This window comes from Ylistrum balloti, unplaced genomic scaffold (assembly GCF_031769215.1).
Source record: "Ylistrum balloti isolate Yb309-2 unplaced genomic scaffold, AGI_CSIRO_Ybal_v1 Utg369850, whole genome shotgun sequence".
NCBI classification, from domain to species: domain Eukaryota; kingdom Metazoa; phylum Mollusca; class Bivalvia; order Pectinida; family Pectinidae; genus Ylistrum; species Ylistrum balloti.
Genome location: NW_026782003.1, coordinates 2073115 through 2097574, shown reverse-complemented (window position 1 = coordinate 2097574; position 24460 = coordinate 2073115). Strand labels below are relative to the sequence as shown.

Here is a 24460-nt window from a genome sequence, read left to right as displayed (position 1 = left end):
TAACTATGTAAGTTTAGTTCTTGTTATTCCTCCTACTCTAAGGACACATGACTTGTGTTTACGTTCTTGACATTGCGCACGTCATACTACGCATCCCAAGGTTCCCGCAACTTTTTGGAACCGACAATTTCATTGGATATTGTAAATATAATTCTTTCCGATGTCATGAACAAGAAATAGTGAAAGCAGTTCCAATACATAGAATATATCTTAAGTTTATCTTATGATATAATTATAACGTTTGTGTCTAACAAAATATACATTGCAGCGTTATGAGTTTAGAGTTTTAGGTTCTATAATTTATTGACCAATCAAATGCGAGTTTACTAACGTGTATATTTGAGCTGCTCAATGGTGGATGGTTTGGCGCCGTTTCATATCCTTTGCGCCGAAGGTTTTGGATTTTCTGCAGTAAAGGACAACTAAAAAGTTAAATATAATCTACATGTAGGTATTCAATTATTCGTATTGACGATTACGATAACCGCTTGTATTTGTTGTCGTTTAATCTTTCATTGTACAGCTTCATAAAATCATAACAGACTTGCTGTTTTGACAAAGCTGCAGATCAAAACAAAATGGCCGCTGAAAAACAAAGATTCCGAAAGAGAGAAAAATGTGGTTTTCAATGAAGCACCTTCGATGCATTTTTTTGTAGTTGTGACAGTAATTTAGAATAATGTCACAGTGTGGGATTCGGTAAGATGATTCTTAGGTAACATTCCTATTTTAACGGAAAAGGTAATCTTAAACGTCAGTAATAAATCTACCAATAGCAGTGCATGGCGTTTACTGACAGTGATGTTTCGTCAAAGAACATAATTTCGCTGCTATTTTGTGTTGTCATACGTGATATGTTCGATGTATTAGACCGTTTGTTAATTCGCTATATTCTCACGAAAGTAACGGCAAGGAAGACTGTCAGACTTTCAAAACCTGGATCCTAGCTTACTCATTATTTATGTTTGAAGGTAGATTTAGGATTAAAAATACTCGTGAATTTTCCACAAATACCTTTTCATGACCGCAATTTAGATTAATCAATTTTTATACCTCGGTTATAGAATATGAAGCTATGCTTTATTTGTTAATACACTGTATCCTTATACCCTATCTAGGGTGGATTTGATCAGTTTAAAAACTGAAATATGAGAAAACACCCATTATACAGGAAACAGTGTACATATAAATGTAATTATAGAATATTAGATACATTACTTTTTGATACATTTAATCAATAATGTAATTGCATTTCTATATTTAGAATGAAAGTTGTTCTCGTTTAGTTCAAGAAAGTATTTGTACATGAATTTGTCAAAATTAAAAATTGTATGGTAACACCAAGTTGCTAGCTGGTGATACTCTGTTATGAGGAATGTATAAATCACATCACATTTCTCCTCGGTTATGCTAATGCACTTTTGTGCAATATATCGGTATTTCAACTAAACTGAAGAAAATAAATAATTGATAGATTCTCTCCAAAACATGTCATAGCCCCTGTAAACAGTTTAATTCTCTCCCTAAAACTAGCCTCAATAAGAAATTAGCAAAGTGTATTTGTTTCCTCAGTGATGTCATATTAAACTATCTGCACTTTAATTTAGAGCAAAGATGTTGGGGTGTTTAAGTGAAGCTTCATAATGTTAACATGTGCGAGAAATTTCATCTACACTACAGAACTTAATGCATCACAGGAAAATTCCTACAGAAGTAGAAAGGCATGGAGCATAGGTGCTCTTCACTACCTGAAGTAATGTTAATGGAAAATATTATGACAACATTCTGACTTTCCTGAATTGGTTTGACTTACTTAATGATGATTTTACAAAAGAAATTGGCACAAATTAAAATTTCTTTGTTTCTTTAAGTACCTGGCAAATAATACAAACCAATATTATTACATCACTCAATATTATTGATCACTCATTGTTGTAGACCAAACTGTCTTCATTTCTTGAAATACTGACTAAGTTAAGTAACATATTTTTATTTCCACTCAAAGTAGTTTACATTATTTCAAAATATGTACATATCTATATATTCATTGCATTTCAAGGTAAAATGCCAAGATGAGTGCTGTAGCAAAAGGAAGTAACAAGATTGTTTATCCTGCGGGATGCAAGGAGCTATCTGATGAGTTGGGAAAGGATGAATTGGTTCGAAGGCTTAAGGTAAGCATGATAGTTAATCAAGGAATAGAGTGATGTGAAATATATAACATTGTTGCATATTGCATTGCACATTTTTGACTTCATTGAACATACAAACAAGACTTGTTCAGAATAGCACTGGGGAACAATCAATATATGATTTAGGTCACCTTACAAAGTAGGTGTAAGAATGGCTGGGATCTCTTTAGAAATATGACTCTTTTGAAATTAAACTTTTTTTCAAGGGAGTAAAAGGACATTCCATTCCTTATCTATCAGTCAGTAATCACTATTGAATGATTTGCAGCTACTGGCCCGGGCCTTTCAGGACATGGGCCAGGACGACAACATTGAGGAGTACTCTGGATTGGCGATAAGTCTGGCCACAGATTTTTACATGGATCACCAAAACAAGGATGTACGACTTCTTGTAGCCTGCTGTATTGCTGATGTCTTCAGGATATTTGCTCCAGAGGCTCCATTTAGAGAGACTTCACTTCTTAAGGTAATTACAAGAGCAAATCTAAGGGCCATTATTGAAATATGTTCCTCCTTTACCATCTCAAAGGTACAGGGTAAATAAGTAAAACAAATCTTGAAAAAAAACTAAATACAAAGCACATTTTTTTGGTTAGGAATTATTTCCAAGTTTTGAGGTCAAGGCAAAGTCTCAAGTGATCTATTGCAATTACCTTTTGTCAATCATCCATTCCTAAGTAAGGAACTTTTTTGAACTCTTCAAAAATCCATGAACCAATTTAATATTTTGCAGAAACATTCAGTAGCCATAGATGAACTATGAATGGAAGGTTCTTATGGTGCTTTTCCAGAATTGTGAATTTCATGACCCCATTGTCTCCCATTAGAGGGGGAGGGAGTTCGTAAACATTACTGTTGTTCATATAGGAAAATTCTATTTTAAGGGGAATTTGTGTAATTTCCATTCAAAATATTGCAAACAAAGTTTAATAAAATTATTGATATGGGTTGGCTGATATGTTAAGCATATTTTACATTTCCATTTCAGGTACAATATAGTTCATTTCATCTTAATTTGATGACAAGATGATTTCTATGACATATATAATATAATATATAATATATAGCAAAATCTGCATGTTTTATAGAACTCTATATATTTGCTAGACTTTAGGGATAATCCTGGAGAAGGTCAAGGGAACATGGATGCTACCATATTTAAATTACTTCGAATGACCCGTATTTAAATTACTTAGAATGACTCCTCTAATTTCCTTTATTTACTGAAAAATTATTGTAAATAATCTGATGCTCTTAGTCCCTGGTGTGTAATAATAATTAGTGTCATGGTGGGCAGGCAACCATTATTGTATATCATGGTTTTTTTAGCTTTAGTTGATTTTTTGCTGAAAGATTGATTACAAATATTTGACTGGTGAATTTGAATTGAGACATACATCATCTATTGTTAGTTTTGCTCTTCAGTGTCAAAAATATGACATGGCTAAAATTGGATAAGATTCACACCAATTGGAAACATTTGCACAAATCAAAATAATCCTTTAACACAATATATAGGATAGTGTGGCTGATCATAAAGATTATTTAATTTAACATTGTTATGGATTCATTGTACATACACCTGTGAGTCTATTGATACTCTGCAAGCAGTTCTCCTTTGAGGGATTGCATTTTAGGTTTGAAAGGAATTCTGTTGATGCAAAGTATGTTATGCCTTGTGCCAACCAATCCAATATCATTAAACTGAAAGGTGTCTTGATTGAAAAGTGTGCCTTTGCGTATAGTATTCAGTTAGTCCCTGTAAACTTTCGAAGCATAGAAAATAAGAAGGACCCCACTTAATTTCAATGTTCATTCAAACTATGGAGGAGCCCAATTTAATCTAAAAGGGACCCATATATATAATAAAAAAAATTCAGCCCAACATGTTTTTATTTCACATAATAGCCAAAAAATTTGTAACCTGGGTTATTTTTTTCTATTGCAGGAGATTTTCATGTTTTTCATTAAACAACTTAGAGGACTGGAAGATCCTGATTCTCCGACATTTAAGAGATACTTCTACCTTCTCGAGGTAAGGAGTGGAGTAGTCTCTATTTTCAGAAAAAAATGTGACAACCTTTTAACTACCAAAGCAATGATATTGTATTATGTTTTCAGTTGACTGCTCTTTCATGATTGATCAATTCCTAACTTAAGATAGACACCAAACATATTATCCTTGAACACCAAACATAGTATTATGCCCATTATCTTGCATATAGAAGAGGAATTTCACTTTAAGATACGATGCAGGCTTCTCTCAAATCAGTTTACACATTTTATTTATGCTCTATGAGTAATATTTTTACTGTGCTTTCATCATTCTTGTGTTCCCCACAAGATTTTTTTTGAGGAATAATCAGAATTTTTAAATTTTATATTTACCAAAGTTCTTACAGAAGTTTGTATGATTTGTTTAAAAAGTTTGACTTATATTGAATGCTTTTCATGCAATATAAGAAGAAGGAATGATCAGATTTTTGGGATGCTTTCTAAGCGCTCCTGAGCCTACTTAATAATAATTGTATATAAGTATTTGTATTTTATCTTCCAGAATTTAGCATGGGTCAAGTCCTTCAATATTTGTATAGAATTGGATGACAACCAGGAGATATTTTGCAACCTTTTCCAGTTGATGTTTTCAATTATGAAGTAAGTTTATTAAGTCAAACTAAGAAAAATATCACCATCGTAAACAATATGAAAAAAGAGACAATGGGGGGTTGAGGGGGCAGGATCTGCTTTGCTGTATTTAATTTGTGTATATCATCTGTGGTGGATGAAAATTAATTGTGTTTGTTTCTTCTGACTGCTATAGTGATAAGCACTCGAGCAAAGTGAAGAATTTTGTGCTGGACATGATGACGCCACTTATCACAGAAGCTGACGCTGTGTCACAAGAATTACTTGACATCATACTCCTCAATATCATTGAACCATATAAGGTATTGTTGATCTGAATGAAATCTCACCTCTTTCTGAACTGAATATAAAAGGATTGACAATTTGCTTCACTTAGATGTTTTTAGTTGATTGTGTTATCATTGCATGTGCTTGTATATATGTAACAGAAAGCAGAAAATAAACATTCCTTGTATTATAAATTAAAAGAAATAAAAATTAATGGTCTCAAGACTGAAAGTTATATTAAGTATTTTTCTACTCCCAAACTATAAACCAATGGAATTGCTCACAAGTTCTGGTCATTTGTTGTTAGTAACAAAACTTTTGAAATTGCTTAGAGTTGTTGAAAAGGAAATTGAAATTTCAAAATCAAGTGTGCAATGTTTGTGTCAACAATTATGCTTTTTATGAACAATCTAACATTCACAGACCCAGAATCGTGTTGCTTATAATATGGCACGTGATTTGCTGATCAGGACCAGTAATGCCATCGAGCCATACATACAAGCAGTAAGTATTTGAAGTGGGGAGAAAAATTAGTTTAAAATTCCCAGAGTTGATAATTTGCTGTTAAGAAACAAGTAATAAAATTCTTGATATTTCATTATTATTGCTGCATTTTGTTTCTGAATCCAACTAGATCTTTTGAGTTCTGACTTGTTAATACTGTCGAAACTAATATTACCTTTGTCATGTTACTTTTTAGATTTCTCTTAAATGTGTACTTGAATAGAATAATTACAAAAAAAAAATCACTTTCAGTTTTTCAACAATGCCCTTATGCTGGGTAAGATGTCGGAGAGCGAGGTGTCTGATAGACTGTATGACCTGATCTACGAACTAAATCACATCTCCCCCAGTGTGCTGCTTGCTGTTCTACCACAGCTGGAATTCAAACTCAAGGTAGCACCTAAATTTTAGGGATTCGGTTTTTAAGTCACCTGACCGAAGGTCATGGTGAATATTAATAATCATTGTTTTTCCAGCATCATGTGTTAGCTTTTTCTTGTGAACACCGTAACTTCAGTAGTTATGAAGCGATTTTGATGAAATTTGGTATGCAGTCTGATATTGATAAGATTGCTGATGCAACAATTGAGATGATTGGATTATAATTTTCAGAGTTATGACCCTTTTAGGTGTGATCACCCTTGGACATTGTGCATATAATAACTTGTGTAAATATTAATTGATTTGGATTAAACTTGTATCAATAAGATCTCACAGATTCAATAGCAATTTACTGAGTAATGGCCCTTTGAACTTTTGTTAATATTGAACCTTGCAAACACGATAATTTGAGTAAAATGAACAATTATTTATGAAGTTTTGTATGCAGCCGTATATCAATAAGAATCAGGTGATTGTTTCAGCCCATTGGTCTTTTGTCTGGTATACATTTGTGAATCTTGAATTTACTAGGTAAATCTCTTGTTTTATGTAATGAACACTTTGTTTTCCAGAGTAATGAAGAATCTGAAAGGAAAGCGGTTACAAAGTTATTGGCCAAAATGTTCTCTGACCAAGGTTCAAACCTTGCTGAACAAAATCGACCTCTTTGGAATTGTTTTCTTGGGAGGTGAGTAAAATTAACCTGTTAATTGTTTATAGACCTATTAACTCAAGCATGAAATGCGTATAACATATAAAGTTGTATTTGTATTGGCTTTGGCAGCAGAATATCCATGGAGTAGCTAGAGCAAGATTGTTAACACAATATTTTGTATGCAAAGTAAAGATCTCGTACCTAGAGTTGTGCATAGAAATCCATTTTGGTGAAAACCAAAGCAGAAAAATAGAAACAAGAGAAGATTGGATTTAAATTTGGCAATAACCTATCATCATGATTTGTAATTTATATCATTTTCAATTTTTAGCTCACCTAGTCCAAATGATCAGTTAGAGTTTGTCATAATGCTTTATTCAGATTTGGTCGACTATTTACTAAAAGAGGAAATTTAGAAAATTACTTCTTCTGTAGAAATGATTGGATTCTACCTTAATCTGGTCTGATGCATTGGTGGGTGAAGGGGAATCAATTTTGTTTGAACAATTAAGGCAAAAGGGGTGGAGCTCTATATGAAGAAATAGAGCAAATTCTTTAAAATCCTACTACTCCCGTATGAATGAGTGGATTGTGCCCAAATTTGATCTGAAGCATTCTTAGGTGGAAGGAAATCAATTTTCTATAAATGGTGGGTCTTGGACCAGTAGGATAGAAGGGGCGGGGCCCAATAGGGGAAATCGAGCAAATTCAAATTCTCAGGGGTTACAATGTGACTGCCTCTGCTAGCTTTTTGGTCGACTTCTGGATTGGTAAACCTCGGCTCCTCACCAAGATTCCCATGTCCAGGAAAAAGTATTGATTTGATTACCAGTTGTACAGGGTCAGTTTTTAAAACTTCAATCTGCGATGGAATTGTTTCAGTTTATGATTAAAGAAAGCGATTCTTATGATATATATTTAAATGTTATGACAAGAAACATATTTAATTCTTTAGTTTCTGCTGGTGAAAAAACATTTAAAGAGAGTCACTAGACCTTGGCTAGTGGGCCTGTAATAATAGGGGAAATAGAGAAAGTTATCTAAAATCCTTTTTATAGTGGGGATGTCTGGATTCTGTCCTGATTTTTTATAGCATACCTTGTTGAAAGAAACAAAATTTTGTAGTGACCAGGAGTCTGACATCAGTAGGGAAAATGCAAATGTCAAAAATCCTTCTCCTGTACAAGGATAATTTCCAAGATTGGTCTGAAGCATTTTTATGAATGGTGAATTTGACTTCTGTTCGATCTCAAGGTCAGGACCCCAAGGGGAAAATTTCTTCTTTTTTTTTTTTTTTTTTAATTTATTGTTCAAAAGAATGAATAGCAGATTCAGTGAGGTAAGCATTGCAGGCACATTGGGCCTCTTGAAAAAAAAGTATTAGGGTTTCAACAGCAAATGTGTTTAAATGTAATTGAATGTAATGGAAAAACTGAATTGTTTTGATAGTAATTAAATTTTCCAAATAGTGAACACTTTGGCTTCATATATATCAATGTTAAAACTGTTGAGTGATTTCTGTCTCCATAGGTTTAATGATATCAGTATCCATGTACGCCAGACCTGTGTGTCGTACGCACAACATTTTCTCCTGAACCACCAGGAGACCTACAAAGACATTGTGGAGCAGCTGAAGATTCGGCAGCATGACCCCGAGGAGACTGTGAGGATGGAGGTGGTCAATACTATACTGGGATTAGCCAAGAAGGACTTTAATAGTATCACCACAGAACTGATGGGGTTCATCAAAGAGCGCACACTTGACAAGAAGGTAGCATCATAACAGGGACATTATCAATCATGTAGTCTAAAAATATCCTTTTTGCCATTGAGGTTAACAGGAATATTGTTTTTTCTGTGAATGATAAAACACCTGATGTGTTGAATTCAATGTCATAATTTTTCAAACTTCGCTGGCTTTAAGTGAAAAAGGCTGTTGTAAAACTCTGAAATACAAACGCATGATTTGGCTTTGGTAGTTCTTGTTATCAGTTTTACCAGAACTTGGAGAATATCTTCTTTGTGTCAACTTTGATAAATATCAACAATAAATTTTCTTGTTTCAGTACCAGATCAGGCGAGACTCCCTGCTGGGACTTGGTCAACTGTACAAGAAGTATACATTTTCTGAGAGAGTAGACAAGGCCAACCAAGAAAAGGTGTGCTGGGTCAAGGACAAGGTCTTTCACGCTTACTACCAGAACAGCAATGAGGACAGGTGGGTAGAAGGCTTTTACTGGTGAAATGATGAAGTAGGGAATAGACTTTACAAAGTGTCATCATGTTCATCCTTTCGTCAAGGAATAAGTTTGATGTCAGAATGTTTCTTTAAATGCGTTGTCACAAAAGGATAGGATGTTGACATATTTCAGAAGATCTTTAATGGTCGTGAACTCATTTTATCAGTGAGGCATGATAACACCATCAATTTTAGCAATGGCGACAAAGTTAAATTGGCTTGATTTATAAGAGTTTTAACAGTATAACATTTTTTGTTGTAGATTGCTGGTTGAAAGAGTGTTTAACACATGCCTAGTTCCCTATAACTCACCAGTTGATGAGAAAATGAGACGTCTCCTACTTCTGTACTGTACTCTGGATGACCATGCCGTAAAGTATGTTTTTAATTAGTTGACAATGGTGGGCTATTCAAATTCCCATGTGTCTGTAGCCCATCAGTCTGTCCATATCTCTTCTTATTATCATCATTTCTTGAGAAGTACTGGTTGGATCTTTTTCAAATCTCCTCAAACTCCTTAGTTGTGCCTATTTGGTTTTGGGACTGATCTCTATAGCAAAGGCTCACCTCCTATGAATTTGAGTGTCAAAGATCATTAACCAGATAGAATCAAAGGTACAGGCTACAAACTCATTGAATAGGTTAAATCTAATTTTTATTTTCTTCATAAAATTTTCAAGTATAGATGTGCATCCATGAGGGATTAGTACAGACAAATCTTTTTACCACAAAAGGGTAGTAGTATTCTCCAAGTGATATGTAAAAAATTACCCATTGGGAAATCTCCTCAGAATAGGGGAAATTTTCTCCAAAGCAGAGGTAATAAGTATACTTTAACATATTTTCAAATCATGCAATCATGAGAAAGAAATATCAATCCAATCTCAGCATTGTCATATGTATGTCTTTAAAAATCTTCATGTTTGTCGTATTTTTTTACCTTACCCCTCTTGAATTCAAATTAAAACCTTGGAAAGAATTCAATCAGATATCTGAAATAATATTTGAAGGAAGTAGAGATTTTTGGTCACATTTTGTCACAAAGTACTGGGCACATGCTTAATATTCTTATATGATGGCACAGTTAAGCCATTAATTGGCAACACTTGATATTTTTTTTTCATCATAATTACAAAATATTCATGTAATGTTTTGCGGAGGTCTTGAAACTATTTAATTAATTGTCTTTGTAGAGCCTTCAATGAGATGCTGAAACACAAGAATAGGTAAGTTGTTCATATTTATCAAGAAATAATAAGACAAAGTACTTAGTAATACTGACTAAAGTTTAGTATTGCTTATTCAGGGGTCTTGGAATTTAATATATTGAAAACAAATGTCATATTGTCCTCGCCCTGTGATCATATTGAATATTAGAGTGGTTCTTCAAATTTCAAAATATATTATTTCTGTTGGAAATGGTTGTGTTATTATAGATCTATATGTACTAAAGACAACAGTTTGTTAGAAAAGTGAAAAATTTGTTGATTTGAAGAATTTCCTCATCTTAAACCAGCTTGCACAAGACTCTTGACTATAAATGAAAGCAGACTTTAACATGATGACAAAATCTGTGAGTCATAGTAATCAGGAAGCTTGTAGTATGTTGTGTTTACATCAACAACCTGTTGTGATATTTGGGTTATGAGTGTTGGGAAATTGGTAAAAATCTATAATTGATATCAGTAGAAATCAGAAACATTTTTCAATGCATTTTAATGAATTATGTAATTAATTAGCATGTTAAATGTTCATATACAATGAGTGCATTCTCAGTGGTAGTAATATTTACCTTTTTGTAACTTCAACTTAACTAGAATTGACATAAGAATTACTATTGTTGGCAATAAGCACAATCATTATCCATGGTATGAATTTTGTTTCTGTAAAGTCATAAGAAAATTTTAAGGTGTCAATGATAAATTATAAAAAATGACCATCATCACGTCAGATGATGTTAAATGATAGATAATCAATTATATCCAATAATTTTGATTAGTCTCCTTTCAGTACATCATTATGGTCCCAACAGCCTATGATGACTAATGAACCAGTTTAGAGATTATCTATCGTAGACTCTTTTAAAAATATTTGATGCCTGATGATAGATACTAACCATAGCAAGTCTTTATTGATTTTAAGGAGTTTTTTCTGGTTTCTTTTGTTTTATGATAAATTATGTCTCCTGTCATCAGTGTGAAGAATCTGGTCCATCAGTTGGTAGAAACTTTTGATCAGCCAACACAAGGAAATGCCGTTTCTTTCAAACCCAAGATAGCTGCACTTGCACGTAAGTAGCTTATGAACAGGCTGCATTTGAGATCGGTTGGATGAGATTTTTTCATTGACAATTTTGTAATATATAAACTATAATTGAGAGGCCCAACAGGTTCTGTAGCAGATCAAACTTGAAAACCGAAACACAAGGATTTTTATCAGGATTCTAGCAACTGCCTCCTTAACCATTTGTCTATATATATTCTGTATTGTCAGGATCTCTGCCGGAGTCTGGAAAGTCATCTGATCATCTGAAAAAGCTGTGCCAGATGCTGAAGGAGGATAAACGAATGCGGCAGTATCTAAAGCTACTTGTTGGTGAAGAATGTACCTGTAAGCGAGCGCAGGAACTAGTGGTATGGAAAATCTTTCATATCATTATAGCATATAAAGAATATTGTGATCTCTCTAACTTTCTATGATAGTTGAATTCAAGTCTTATGCTCTTGTTTGCATTTCATAAAATCCCTTCATCAATGGCTTGTTCAGTGAGGCTTAGTTACATAGATAAGATCATAAAAGATACTTGCCTAATCTCTTGAAATTCATACAGTTATGGCAGGTGGCTTAAGCTGCCAGAATGTATTGTGCAAGTCATATTTCTTTAGCTGATTTTGACAACTGTGATAAAGTTTTGGAGCTTACATTGCATTTGATACACAGTTTTGCAATAACACCTAAAATACTCGTTTTGAATATTGAAGTGTATTACCACAATTACCTCAAGCACTCAGATTCCGCAATACAATTCGTAGATAGGATTATTGATAAAAACTTAATAAAACTTCAAGATTAAAGGAGTTAGTCTCCACTTTTGCATCTTCATTTCTGAATAGATATTGGTCAAATGTTGTTTTAAAAAAATAGAAAAGGGCATAGGCACATCAAGCTTTATTGTTGTTTAGCGTGAGGTACTGAAGAAACTAGGAAGTCCTGCTCCTGGCCAACAGAACCAGTTCTACAACACTGTCAAGCTGCTGTTAGAGAGAGTAGCTCCAGTCATGATTGATGCCAGTGCTATAAACATGCTTGTCAAACATGTTGATGAAACAGTTCGTGGGCTTGGTATCATTACTGAAGGAATTGAGGATGCAGCAGAAAAAGGAGTCAGGCTCCTTATGGTAAGTTTATGCAAGTTTCTGAGTAACAGTAAGGTCTGCTTCCAAAAGAATGAATAAATGAAATATTTGGTGGTAAATGTATATTAATCCCCAGCAAAACGATTATTAAATTGTGTTCTATCAGTCTGTGCAATAGCGTCTTCTAGAACAGAGATCTGAATAATCAAAATAACTATGCAGTACTCAAAACTTAGTGCAGCTATCTAGCTAGTAATGTAGTAATGCCTTCTGCTATGGAGGAAATCTTTATTTAAACAGTTTTTCTGTTACTATGGAAAACAGGCCAAATTAAAATTTCCAGTTCTGTAGACCATGATTCCAAAATCATTCAAGATATCTATCTGAAACTTTGTACTGTTATCAAGCTAGCATCACTGAAGTACCTATTGTTATGACAATCTTCTTCCAAAATACCAGAAGGCCTAGAATCATTATATTTGGCTGGAAGGTTCCTTTTATGAAGCCCAACAAAGTTTGCAAAAAAAAAATAACCTTGACCCCTATCCAAGGTCCCAGAGGTCAAATGTGTTAAACGTGAAATATATGCACAGATATAGTAACAGGGCTCTCACACCCCATTTTGGGACTGGGGCCCAGGGCCCTTTGAATTGGGAAAAATAATGGTGTTTTCCTTAGAATTGGGAAAACTTGGGGTCTCAATTGGAAAAAAAAGATACTGTTTTGCATTGGGAATTCGGCCCCAAATCTGGCAGATCGAGAGCCCTGAGTAATGTTAGTCATAAAGATCCAGGTGAGCGATACAGGCTCTTTGGGCCTCTTGTTCTGTATTTTTTCTTTTAGCAAAATAGGATTTATCATCGGCAAAGCTTTCCAATTTTATTAGGAGCCTTCATATGTATATATCCAATGATAAAATTATGTAAAAAAAAAAGTGGTGATTAATAATGGCATCATTTTATTAGCAAATGATGACCAACCATACTCAAAAACATCAACAGTAAAAGATGATCTACATGAAAATATCCATAACAGTGGTGTAATGGAATGAATATCTGTTATTGTAATACTGTAATATGTACATAATTGTCTTTCTATCAAACAGTGGGGTGTGGTGGATAATGTCACAATTTGTGTTATCTAGTTTCTTTTTTGAGAATATTGGCTATAGAAATTAGAGGCAGTGTCTCACAACTTGATGTTTGATTTTCAGGCACTTTCTACTGTTTATCCATATTACTTCAAGGATGAGGAGACATATCAAGAACTACTTACTTTCCTTAAACATGAGGATGAAGCTGTCTGTAAGTGTGCTCAACAATACCTCAACAATGGCTTCTAAAATCAGTTTTGTTGGGTTACGGCATCCTAGTTATTGGACTGGAATTTCCAACTCGTCATTTAATCGCCTTTTGTGTGTTGTAGTGTGTCCTGAAAGGGCTTAAATTATATAGTTAAGTCTTACTATCATCAGTGTCACAATTCTTTGTGACACTTGAAAGCTACTAACCCTATATCCTTTATATTTCTAAATATTTCTTTTAAATAGTGATTATGATATAATGTAGTATCTCTTTTCAAATTTTTGAGATAGCATTCTCCAAAATTATGCCCTTCATTAATTGCATGGGCTGCTGCTGAATCCAATATTTGTATATCTTCTGTTGTAGCTGATTTGACACTACAGATCTTTATCAACACCGGTAAAAAACTCCAGACAGAGCTGCCAGTCATTTACTCGTAAGTAACATTAATCACAAGCCTGCATCCTCTCGTTTTTGAATTTTCTTCTACAACTTTCACATGGAACGGGGTTCTATTATACTCAAATTCACTGTTTAGTTAGAAGTTTCTAAGGAATTTCTGGTCAGTGCTCCAGATAGCCTGCGTGAATGCGTTTTCACGCACAATATTTCTAATTTCACGCTAGGAAAACCCGTGCGAAATCCGGACTCTGCGTCAATGTCCGGCTCCAATATTACGTAGTTAGAAAACTCAATAATCTAAGTCAAACAGACACTTATCAAGTAAACGAAACTCGTAACAAGTGCTTTCTTGATCGTGATTATAAACCAGTCGCATAGCAAATATGGCGCTGTCAAAAATGTTTACAAATTCAGTGTTACCCTAATATAGAAAAACCCATACACTTGATGAAGGCAGGGGTGAAAAAACCCCTCAATTTATAAAGGTAGGAGTGAAAACCCCACATGTCAAAAAGTTATCTGGAGCACTGTCTGGTGGAGTAATATTTTTATTTAAATGTAATGACATCTGCAGAAGTATGTTTTCATACATGTTCTATAGTGACACTGTCAAAGTCATCAGATGAACACATTCAAAACTTAAGTATTAAGCTGTATTGTCTTATGGAAGGATAGTTTTTTTTAAGTAATTATAGTTTGCTTTCTGCTTTTAGAAGTGATTATTATAAACTGGAAATATATTTTAGCCAATCATGTAGAGATACAAAGTTGTGAAATTTTGTTGAATTTATTGGCCCAATTTCATGTTCATTACCTAGGAAGTCATTACAAATCCTTTACTCTTCCCTAGCAACAAATTTTAAGTAATCTTTCCATACATGCATTTATTTTTTGAAAAATTCCTTGTTAATATTGTCATTTCTGGAGGAATTTTGATGAAATTTCACATACTTAACCATTTTTTGCCCTCTTTTGGACACATCAGTCATTGTTGAATTGTGAGGAAATTTGTATCAATGATTTTTTGCAGTTTCAGTTATACCAACATCCATTACATTAGTAACCATTTATCCAAACAAATGAGTAAAATTGTCTTAACTTGTGTGCTAGTTTGCCTTGATCTATACATACACCTGTACACAATGTAAACATGTTAATATTTGGTTTTTTTTTTTACAGGAGTTTGCTGCCCATCCTACAGAGTACTGCTAAGCTGGGCAATCCCAAACAGAGCAAGCATGCTCTTCGTTGTATCAATATTGTGTGTAAAAATAAGGAGCTCATTTTTGGACAGATATTTGAGGTAATTTTGTTAGGTTGATTGTATGCTATGAGCATGCTTTAAAAAAAAATTCCAACACAACATGAACTTGGACGCAGTCACAGCGCTCTCAGTTCAGCATGATAAAGAGGTTGTCAAGATCCAAATTGTTTTTCCTAAAATTCCATAAAAGATTGTCAACAGAAAGATTTGCATCAAGATTTTCAGCTGCTCTCTGTCAAGAAGCCAATTCCCAAAATCAGTAAATAGGTAACAAGTATGCTATTGAAATATTTACTGTGATTGAAATACTTTTTTAAAATCTATTTCACTTGAAAAGTGATACTGCTAGCAAGAATTTCTCATGTCATTAAGAAAATCTTGTTGAAGTAATTGCTTTGTGCCTTTATTAGTTCAAAACATGAGAGTAGATAAAGGGCTCATATTGTCAACATCTCAAGATAGGATTGATAAATGATAAGTGTGTGCTGAACATTTCTAGGGATCCCTTATTCTGTTGTTTTTAGCAGAAATGTCACATAGTTGTAAAGTTAGCACACACTGCAAGACTATGATAAACAGTTACTTGCTACACCTCAAAACCTGCAATTTTGATTGCTAATCTGTTTATCCCATCATCATGGTCATCTGTATATAATTATTTTCATAAGAAACAATGATTATTCAGTTTATTTTAATCAAAGTCAATATTTTTGCAGCACCTGAAGAAATCCTTGAATCCTGAGAGTGCTAATTACCTGACGTCCATTGTTGCTCTTGGTCACATTGCTTTGTACTGTCCTGAGGAATTCTCAGCAGAGATGAAGAATATTGTCTCAAAATTCATTGTGAAAGAACTGCTAATGCAGGATCATACTGCAGGAGTAGATAGTGTTGAGAGCTGGTACTCAGAACATCATGTCACTGAAGAAACTATGGCCAAGATCCAAGCTATGAAGCTGTTAGTGCGGTGGTTACAAGGTATAAAGAGCAATGCAAACAACTCTGGGACATCTACCCTACGACTCCTGTTTACCGTTATCAAACATGAGGGTGATCTGATGGAGCGAGGCAAAGTCAACAAGCCAGAACTGGCTAGATTGAGACTACAGGCGGGATGTTGTATGTTAAAGTTAGCAGAGGACCGCTGCTATTCAGAGCTCATTTCTCAGGACCAGTTTCAAACCCTGGCACTTCTCATGAATGTAAGTGGTAAGACTTGTAGCCAACCATCAACAAATGGTCGGCTATTAAATTTCTTAACATTCATTGTACATTGTCTGACTGTAAATAATTATTATTATCACTATTTATTGAGAAGTACTACATGAATCCTGGTCCCAAGTTGTGCCCCAGTGACTTTGAAACTGATAAAAAAGATCCCTGTGGGATCTTAAGTACAATTGACTTTCTCATTGTTAATTTCGCAAATCAGAATATGATCTTCTTATTGGTAGAAATGTGACAGCACTCGGGTCATGCAATGGATCTGTTATGTATCATACTGTAAAAAATTAATGAAATCTCTTAATGTAGCTCGGTGCATAATAAAAATTTATTCTGATTTGCTCTCGAGGATATTTAAAGTCTGGCTGTGAAATCTTTTGAATTTGTTGCCTATCCCATTTTTGTTTTATTATTTCCTCTTATTCGTTTTTAATTGAAACCTCTAAATTTCCACAGTGATCATGGAATAGGAGACTTCCATGTAATGGCTGCTCTCTAGTTAAAATTTGCACTGAAACTGATTTTTTTGTCATTGTAGGATAGCTGCTATCATGTTCGTGTAAACTTTGCCCTGAAACTCCACAAAGGATTGCTGAGCTTAAGACTGCCTTTGGAATACATGAGCATATTCTGCTTGGCAGCCAATGACCCTTTGCGAGAACGAAGAGCTGCGGTCAAGTTATTCTTTCAACAAAACATTAACAAGCGACGAGAATACCTGAAACAGACTCCTGCTATAAAGGGACGTATGTTTCACTTCATGCCAGATTATGTGTTACCATATGTCATACACTTACTTGCCCATGATCCAGATCTTTCTACACACAATGATGTCTCTGCTCTCAAGAATATCAAAGAGTAAGTACCTAAACCAGGGAAATTATAAATGATGAAATGCATGAAAATTGTATTTATACAAGTCTAAATATAAGAGTTATTGCCCTTTGTTACTTTAACTAGGAAAATGAAACTTGATGTATACATTAGTCATACTAGGCCAATGTGCAGTGTACTCCATGCAGGGTTTGCAACCCCTTGATATAGAGTTATTGCCCTTTGTTAAAATTTTGTGTCCTATATAGTTGTTTACAGGGAGCATTCATCAATTTCACTGATACTCTTGGTAATTTACAGATGCTTGTCTTTTGTAATGGAACCTTTGATTAACAAGAGTGAGGATTACAACTACAACTTCTTCCGGCGTATGTTAGAAAACATCAAACAGACCAAAGATGCAGAAGACCCTGATGATGATGACATGAACAGGGTGTGTTTAAGATGTGGAAAATTTCACCGTAACTTAATAGAATCTTACGCAGGACTGTTCCTTTTTTGTGGCAGGTTCTTTATAGCCTCACCTCATATTAGCCAGCCATACTCTTATACAAGGGTTGAGATATCATGTGCATGGATCAGCCCCGTTTGATTATTTTTCTCAGATAAAAAGAGTAACAAAATTGATGCCATAAATTGTCATCCTCAACACTCTAGGGGTTATAATTACTTTCACTCTGTACACCCCTGGAACATTTCATGAAACATAGAAGACAGAAAGTGTTTTGGTTGGTCTAGACCAGATTTCAGGAGAGAAAATACCTGACAAATAGCAGACTGATATGCTTCTTTAAAGATTACAAAGGAGTGACACCCAATTTCAGAACCAGAACAGCATAGATTTATGCAACCTTGACATTAATTTGATGTACATTAAAGGATCAAACTCGTCTTCTTGCACATGGAACCTTCAGTTATGCAATGAAATGTTGAAGGGTTTCAGAGTGAAAGTGATCATAACCCATGTAGTATCAAGGTCGATCAATTGTAAACATCGTATAATCATCATTGGCTCATAAAATTTTGTCCAAGATTTATGACATGATCCTATTGTGACATAAAACAATTTGACCCTGTTGTTAGAAGAGTTATAGCTTGTTTTAGCTGTTTGTTTACCTACCTCATGTGACATAGGGTTACCGTTTTCCCTAGCAAAATGAAGTTTGCAAGAAATATTCATACTTTTACCATAAGATACCCATTGTTTTATTATCAATACTCATTGGTATACCGTATATAGATCATTATGAGTCTAAGTTTTAGTTCACAAATTTCGTTCTGAAGAAGGTCATAAACTTAAAATGACATTCTCCGACTTGTTAATGTTGATATTTGGGTATGTTATTTGAACATGAGATATGTTTTGGTCGACATTTGTTTCATTGATTTAAGATAAAGTTTGTAATACTAACTCTATGATTATTGTGTGGCTGTTTCAGAAACTATACAGCGTATGTGATGTGGCCCTTGGAATACTCAACAGTAAGCCCTCCAATATAACAGTAAAGGATTCGACTGTTGAGCCAGTGTTACCAGCTAAGCTCTTCACACGACCTGATAAGGTGAGGCTGTCTGGAGGGCATGTGACAAGTTATTAACACTCTCAGTCTATTGTTGCATACATGTGAGAAAAAGCATCTCGAAAACAAAAAGTTTGATATTATTTTCACAATAATGTGTAAGACCAGGTATTTGTCAAATATGTAATTGCATACTTTGTTGGGGATGGAAATAAGAATTTTGTTGCCAAATGAATATCTAAGACCAGGTATTTTACCTTTGTGTGAAGGATCTTTTGTGTCTTTTTGTGGATTTGAATTTGTATCTACTTTTTGTGATGAATTGGGGCAGAATTTCTGCTGTTTTAGTTCTCAATTCTCTATTTATTGATCTGTAAAAATTGATTCATTATTTGGATGATTAACTGCCCTCTAGTTGTTTTCTTAATATTGATTTTGTAAAGAGATCTGGTAATCTTGTAGTAAAGAGTTTTCAACCAGTTTTTTTTTTTTTTTTTAACAAACTTGGAAGGCATAATCATCTTGACATGAAGTTGTGTAATCGTTTTGAAGGAGTTATTGCCCTTTGTTTTTTCTTAAGCATTTTAATTTTGTTCACAGATCTCCTACCTCAGTTTTCAACCAAATTCTTTAAAACTTGGCAGGCTTAAAAATCACAACATGAGATCATGTTCTCATGAGCAGCAATGTGATCAAACAATATTTTCAGAAGTTATTGTCTTTCAGTATTTCATTTTTGTCAAGATTTCTTTCAGTTTTCCATACATCTCTTTAAATCTTGGTATGATTTATTTCATGATTGAAATTTACAGCTCTTGACAATTTGACTTTTCAATATTCTTTCCAATATAACAATTCTTAATATTTCTAATATGCATCTTTTGAATGAGACTCCCTTTTAAATAATAGCTTGCTAGTACAAGATATTAAGGAAGTATCAGTCATTTCAACAGGTTTACTAAGCGAAAAAATACACTCATGTTTAAATAATCTCATGTCCTGAAGTGAAAAATCAAAAATCCATGTTTTTAACTGATGATGTTCATTTGTCCTTAACTTCAGAGCTACAGCAACACGAAGAGCTATTTACCAAAAGAATTTGTGATAGACGGTCCCAAGGTAGGCAACAGAAGACTAAATTTCATTATTTTAATGTCTTAAAAAGTCTTTGTTCCACCTACGATTCTGGCCAAATATGGTTTTTATCTTTTTTATGATTAACTTGACAAATTCGAAAGTTTTTCATAATACCATCGACCACGAGTTCACTAAGTTTTAATATGTGTGAATTTAATTTAATATGGGATGAAATAACTATCAAATTCAGTTATAGAAAAGGTGATTATAAATGTATGATTAACCCATAATACACGGAAAAGATAGCAGAGTTATCATGAAAGTGCCTTCTTTACCATCAACTTTTTAAGAAGCTTTTCAGTTGAGCATATGGGGTGAAAAATGAATTATATTAACATAATTTTTTATCAAAAAAATTGTATCAAACAGTTTATGCCTGTATCATTTTTGTGTAAATTGAAAACTCATTTATAAATAAGGAAAGCTTGATCACCAAAACTATGATATTTTATTTTGTTGTAGCGGAAAGCTCAGGTCTCTGGTCCCAAAGGTCCCAGTGCTCAGGAGATCATTGTTGAGAGTCCTGGTCCTGTTGTTAACCGGCTACCTGTCTGCCCCAGAGAACCCAAGAGAAAGAAGGCATCTTCCACGCAGGTCCAGACAATGAGGTTAGTTACATTTGAAAATCACCTGACATTGATATCAACACTTAAATTTTTTAGCTCTCCTAGTTAGGTTTAACTGACTTTATGCTGGTGTTATACATACACCTTCACATAGAGGACTAGGAGTGATGTAACAGCATTTTAATGTTCAAATTGACAGGATTTTTTTTCAACCATGATTCTTACTTTGGCTTTTCTGGTATCAAAGCTCATTGTAAAAGTTGCTTCACTTTTCCAGTGATTCTGAAAATGATTCTGGAGGTGAAGAGGAAGTCATGTTTAAACCTGTTCCTGATGGACCCAAGAAAAGAGGACCAAAAAAGAAGGATAAAAATATTCAGGAAATGAATGTAAAGCCAAAAGGCAGAGGTAGAGGGGCAAAATCTTTAGACAGTCCAGCTAAGCGACCAGGCAGGAAGCCAAAGCATGTGGATGATTCAGGGGATAGTGATAAAATCACAGACAGTTCTCCAGATGTGAAAGATTTCAGTTCTTCTCAGGACTCTGATCATTCTCCCAAGCCAAAGGCTTTGATGGAGAGCAAGAGAGGCAATACACAACAATCAAAGACTAAGAGAAAGAAAGTTAGCCAAGAATCTGCATCCAGTTCACCAGCATCCTCTCCTAGGAGGAGCAGTAGTGAATCCCCAAGGCGGGGCAGTGTAGATTCTAGATCTGTGAACAAATCCTCCATTGTGAATGGGACAAATAAAGGAGGTGCAAAACAGACTGCTAAATCTGATACAGAGAGCTCAGGGAATAGTAGAAAAAGGAAAGCTGATAATACCTCTACAGAGAGACCACCTGTGAAGAGAGGACGGCCACCGTCAAATAAAGCAGGGTGAGAGTCTTGTGTGTATCAGACTTTACTTAGTTTTTCTGTGTCATCCTAGTCATTTGAATTCTGATGTTTATTCTTGGCTGGGATACTATCTTTGATAAGTAAATTTAAGTGTCATTTCCTTTTTCAGAAAATCATTAACACGTAGTAAGTTAAAAGGAGGTTCAGATGCAGACTCGGATGTGGTTTCACCAAGCCGAGCCACTAAACAGCTGAAAATGGATCAGTTTAGTACAAAATCAGGTCCTAAAAATGTGTAAGTATTTATTTTAAGACAACTTCACCTACAGACTAAACTGTCATGACTTTTCAGATGAAATATTAAGTACTTGTAACTAAATAAGCCCTGGTTTGGAGTGATCAGTATATGAAAATATTAGCATTATTGACATGAAACATAATAATGCCTTTGACTGCTACGAAGGAACAAAGCCAGTTAAAAGTTGTACATTTTTAAGAGTACCTGTGTATGCTTACAGTGATTTGAACAGGTAAAACCAGATAGAGTCAGGAGGTACCAACCTTATGTGAACTGGATATCTAGTTGCCCATTCTGGCACTTTTTTAGATAATCTGAGACAAAATAACCTATTGTCTTCTCCAAGGCTCTTTTCAGTAACCTTCCATGGCTGAAGGTGAATAGATATTTTAAAACATAATTCTTACCAAATTTCCTCAAAAGAATACATGGACTCTTTGACTACACTCTCTAAATGTTATCTGTAACTTTCATATCTTTCCAGTTATGAAACCATACCTCATGTTCCATATTTTTGTGTCAATTTCAGGCGACGAGCAAAGTTGCTAGCAAATGGTACATCAGATGGTGATAGTCCAGAAACAGATGGCTCAAGCTCACCAAGCAAATTAGAGTCGCTAAGTCGAATGATACAGACAGTTGACGCAGATGAAGATAGTGGGGTACGTATTCATTAAATTTAGGCTATTGATTATTTAATACTTAATAGCAGATTAACAACCAAATTTGAAGTCACTTTTCAATAATGTATTAAAGGCTAGGATATAGAAAACTCACTTCCACAATTTTTGTGTTATTTTTCATGAAAAGTAAATCTAATTTTACAGGTTAAACGAAGAGTGCGTGGCAAGAGGAAATGAAGTTTTCTCAGGAGATATTAGATACTACTCAGCAAATCAGAGGTGGACATTGTGCTCTGTCCAGTGATATCCGCTGAATATCAGACACTCCTGAAGAGTTCATGGGACAGACCCCTTAATGTGGTGTGTGGAGTACCACCTGAGAGTGTTGGAGTGCATACCACCTGAGAGTATTAGAGGATGTTTCTAGGGTTGGTTCAGCTTGTGCTATACCAAAATAAACTTAGAAGCACCCTAAACTCTTCTAAGACATATTGAGGGCAGCTCTTTTAACCAAACTTTGTCGACAGATGATACAGCATACTGGAAGTAGTTCTGGTGATGAAGTGCAGTTAAGCTTGTTCTGTTCTATCTCAGGTTAAAAAAGGAATTTGGGAAGAAATAGTTTTGTTTTCATAACGAAATTAGAATTAATACCATACTCGAAATTGTTTTGACGGTGTACATGAATTTAAAGGCTGGTGATTAAATTTTAGCCATAAATTAAAAATTTTAACTTGCCCAAGGGAACAAGTGTTAAAGTTAGCAATTGATGGTGGCTGCTCATGGATGAGCACCTCCAGTGCTGTAAACATCTCACTTATATTGAGTAATGAGCAGCACTCTACACAAGCCTATCGGAATCTCGCAGCCTTCACTGATTTTGGACACAGCGGCATGACAGTTACAAACAGGTTTTTATATGGCAATTTACATGTTTTAGAGACATATTCAAGTTGTGATGATCCATTTTTCCTGTTTCAGAAATCATAAATTTTCAGAGAGAGAAAAAGTGTGTGCACAGCATTGCTTGAGATTTTTATCATTGAGTCATAGCTCCAATGTAATTGCTTTCATCATTCAGTCATCTAAATTGTAGGACTTTTGATGGATGGAGAAGAAATCAGAAAGTGGTCATTAATAAACATTGCATGCACAGTAATTTTCTGTAAAGGTTGTTATATCTAGATGTTTTTCACAATTTTCAAAAACGAGATATGATTACAAATATATAAACCTGTAAAACCAAAGTAGAAGAGAGATCTATTGTCGTAGGCAATATTTCCATATTAAAAATACATTGAAAAATCTGCTATTGTAGTTATCTTTATTCAAAAATAAAATCAAGTTTGGAAATAGAGGGAAACAAAGTTTATATCTGTTAGGATTTCCAATTGGTCACACAGTATCTGCAATGATCTTCAATGTTTGGTATGCATTTTAATACAACTGCTTTTTAGATTATAATCCCAATTTTTTTAACAATTCCTGAACTATTTAAACGATTATAATACTGGACTTGGTTTATGAACATTCCATTTTTCTTTGAAAGGTGTATATAAAACATCAGACCTTTACTGTTCAAATTAACATAGCAAGCAGTCTTCAATTCAAGGAACCAGAGATATTGTTTACTATGAGGATGTTGATTATTGTACACAATGAGGTTCAGGCTACCAGTATATGTTATAGGGATGGGGGGAGGGGGATTAAATATATTTATTTGTTATGATGCAAGCAGGTTTGATATTTAGATGGTGATCACAGCCACATTTGTTGTTTTATTTATCTGGTTTGTCTTTTGATCATGATATTTCATTCTGATTTTGTTGCATCTCATTGTGTTTCTTAAATTATATCATTTCATATGTTCACTTTGTGAATTCCATGTCATTTTTATTTCATCTCTTCACTAATCATGTATTCATCTCTGAGGTCTTAGAAGTAATTTGTTTTGAACAAAAAAATAAATTACATGTTGACCCTGCAGCGTTGTGAGAGTAAGATAATTAACCATTGTACAAAGCATTTCAGACATAGATTGACCATCTTACAATCAATGAAAATATTGATAAATAAATGTTAAAATGTTCAGCTGATGTGTTATATTGTTATTTTCACATGATCATAAGATCAATAAAGAAACTAATTGCTATTATTAATGGTTGAATTTTAAGTTCAAAAAGGTTGGGTGAAAAGTAAAAACAGTA

At 34.2% G+C, this 24460-nt stretch overlaps 1 protein-coding gene across 1 annotated transcript; it reads left to right on the top strand.

Annotated features, from left to right (window-relative positions):
* The first annotated feature begins 373 nt into the window (after window positions 1-373).
* Window positions 374-24344, top strand: LOC132545571 (sister chromatid cohesion protein PDS5 homolog B-like). Its single transcript, XM_060209261.1, has 29 exons — window positions 374-447; window positions 2060-2174; window positions 2461-2658; window positions 4141-4227; window positions 4750-4847; window positions 5014-5140; window positions 5529-5609; window positions 5862-6002; window positions 6563-6678; window positions 8176-8416; window positions 8712-8863; window positions 9147-9260; window positions 10078-10110; window positions 11080-11174; window positions 11378-11517; window positions 12067-12282; window positions 13454-13544; window positions 13911-13980; window positions 15126-15249; window positions 15927-16412; window positions 16973-17292; window positions 17569-17701; window positions 18708-18830; window positions 19851-19907; window positions 20388-20533; window positions 20769-21371; window positions 21502-21627; window positions 22160-22292; window positions 22458-24344. The coding sequence occupies exons 2-29, from the start codon at window positions 2073-2075 to the stop codon at window positions 22488-22490; spliced, it is 4386 nt and encodes a 1461-aa protein (XP_060065244.1). The 5' UTR covers window positions 374-447; window positions 2060-2072; the 3' UTR covers window positions 22491-24344.
* The last annotated feature ends 116 nt before the right edge of the window (window positions 24345-24460 follow it).

Excerpts from the sequence above, each read along its gene's own strand:
- LOC132545571 (XM_060209261.1), top strand. The coding sequence starts at position 2,073 with ATGAGTGCTGTAGCAAAAGGAAGTAACAAGATTGTTTATCCTGCGGGA. Across the intron at positions 6,003-6,562 it reads AGCTGGAATTCAAACTCAAG|AGTAATGAAGAATCTGAAAG; the intron begins GTAGCACCTAAA and ends TTTGTTTTCCAG. Across the intron at positions 19,908-20,387 it reads TTGTGATAGACGGTCCCAAG|CGGAAAGCTCAGGTCTCTGG; the intron begins GTAGGCAACAGA and ends ATTTTGTTGTAG.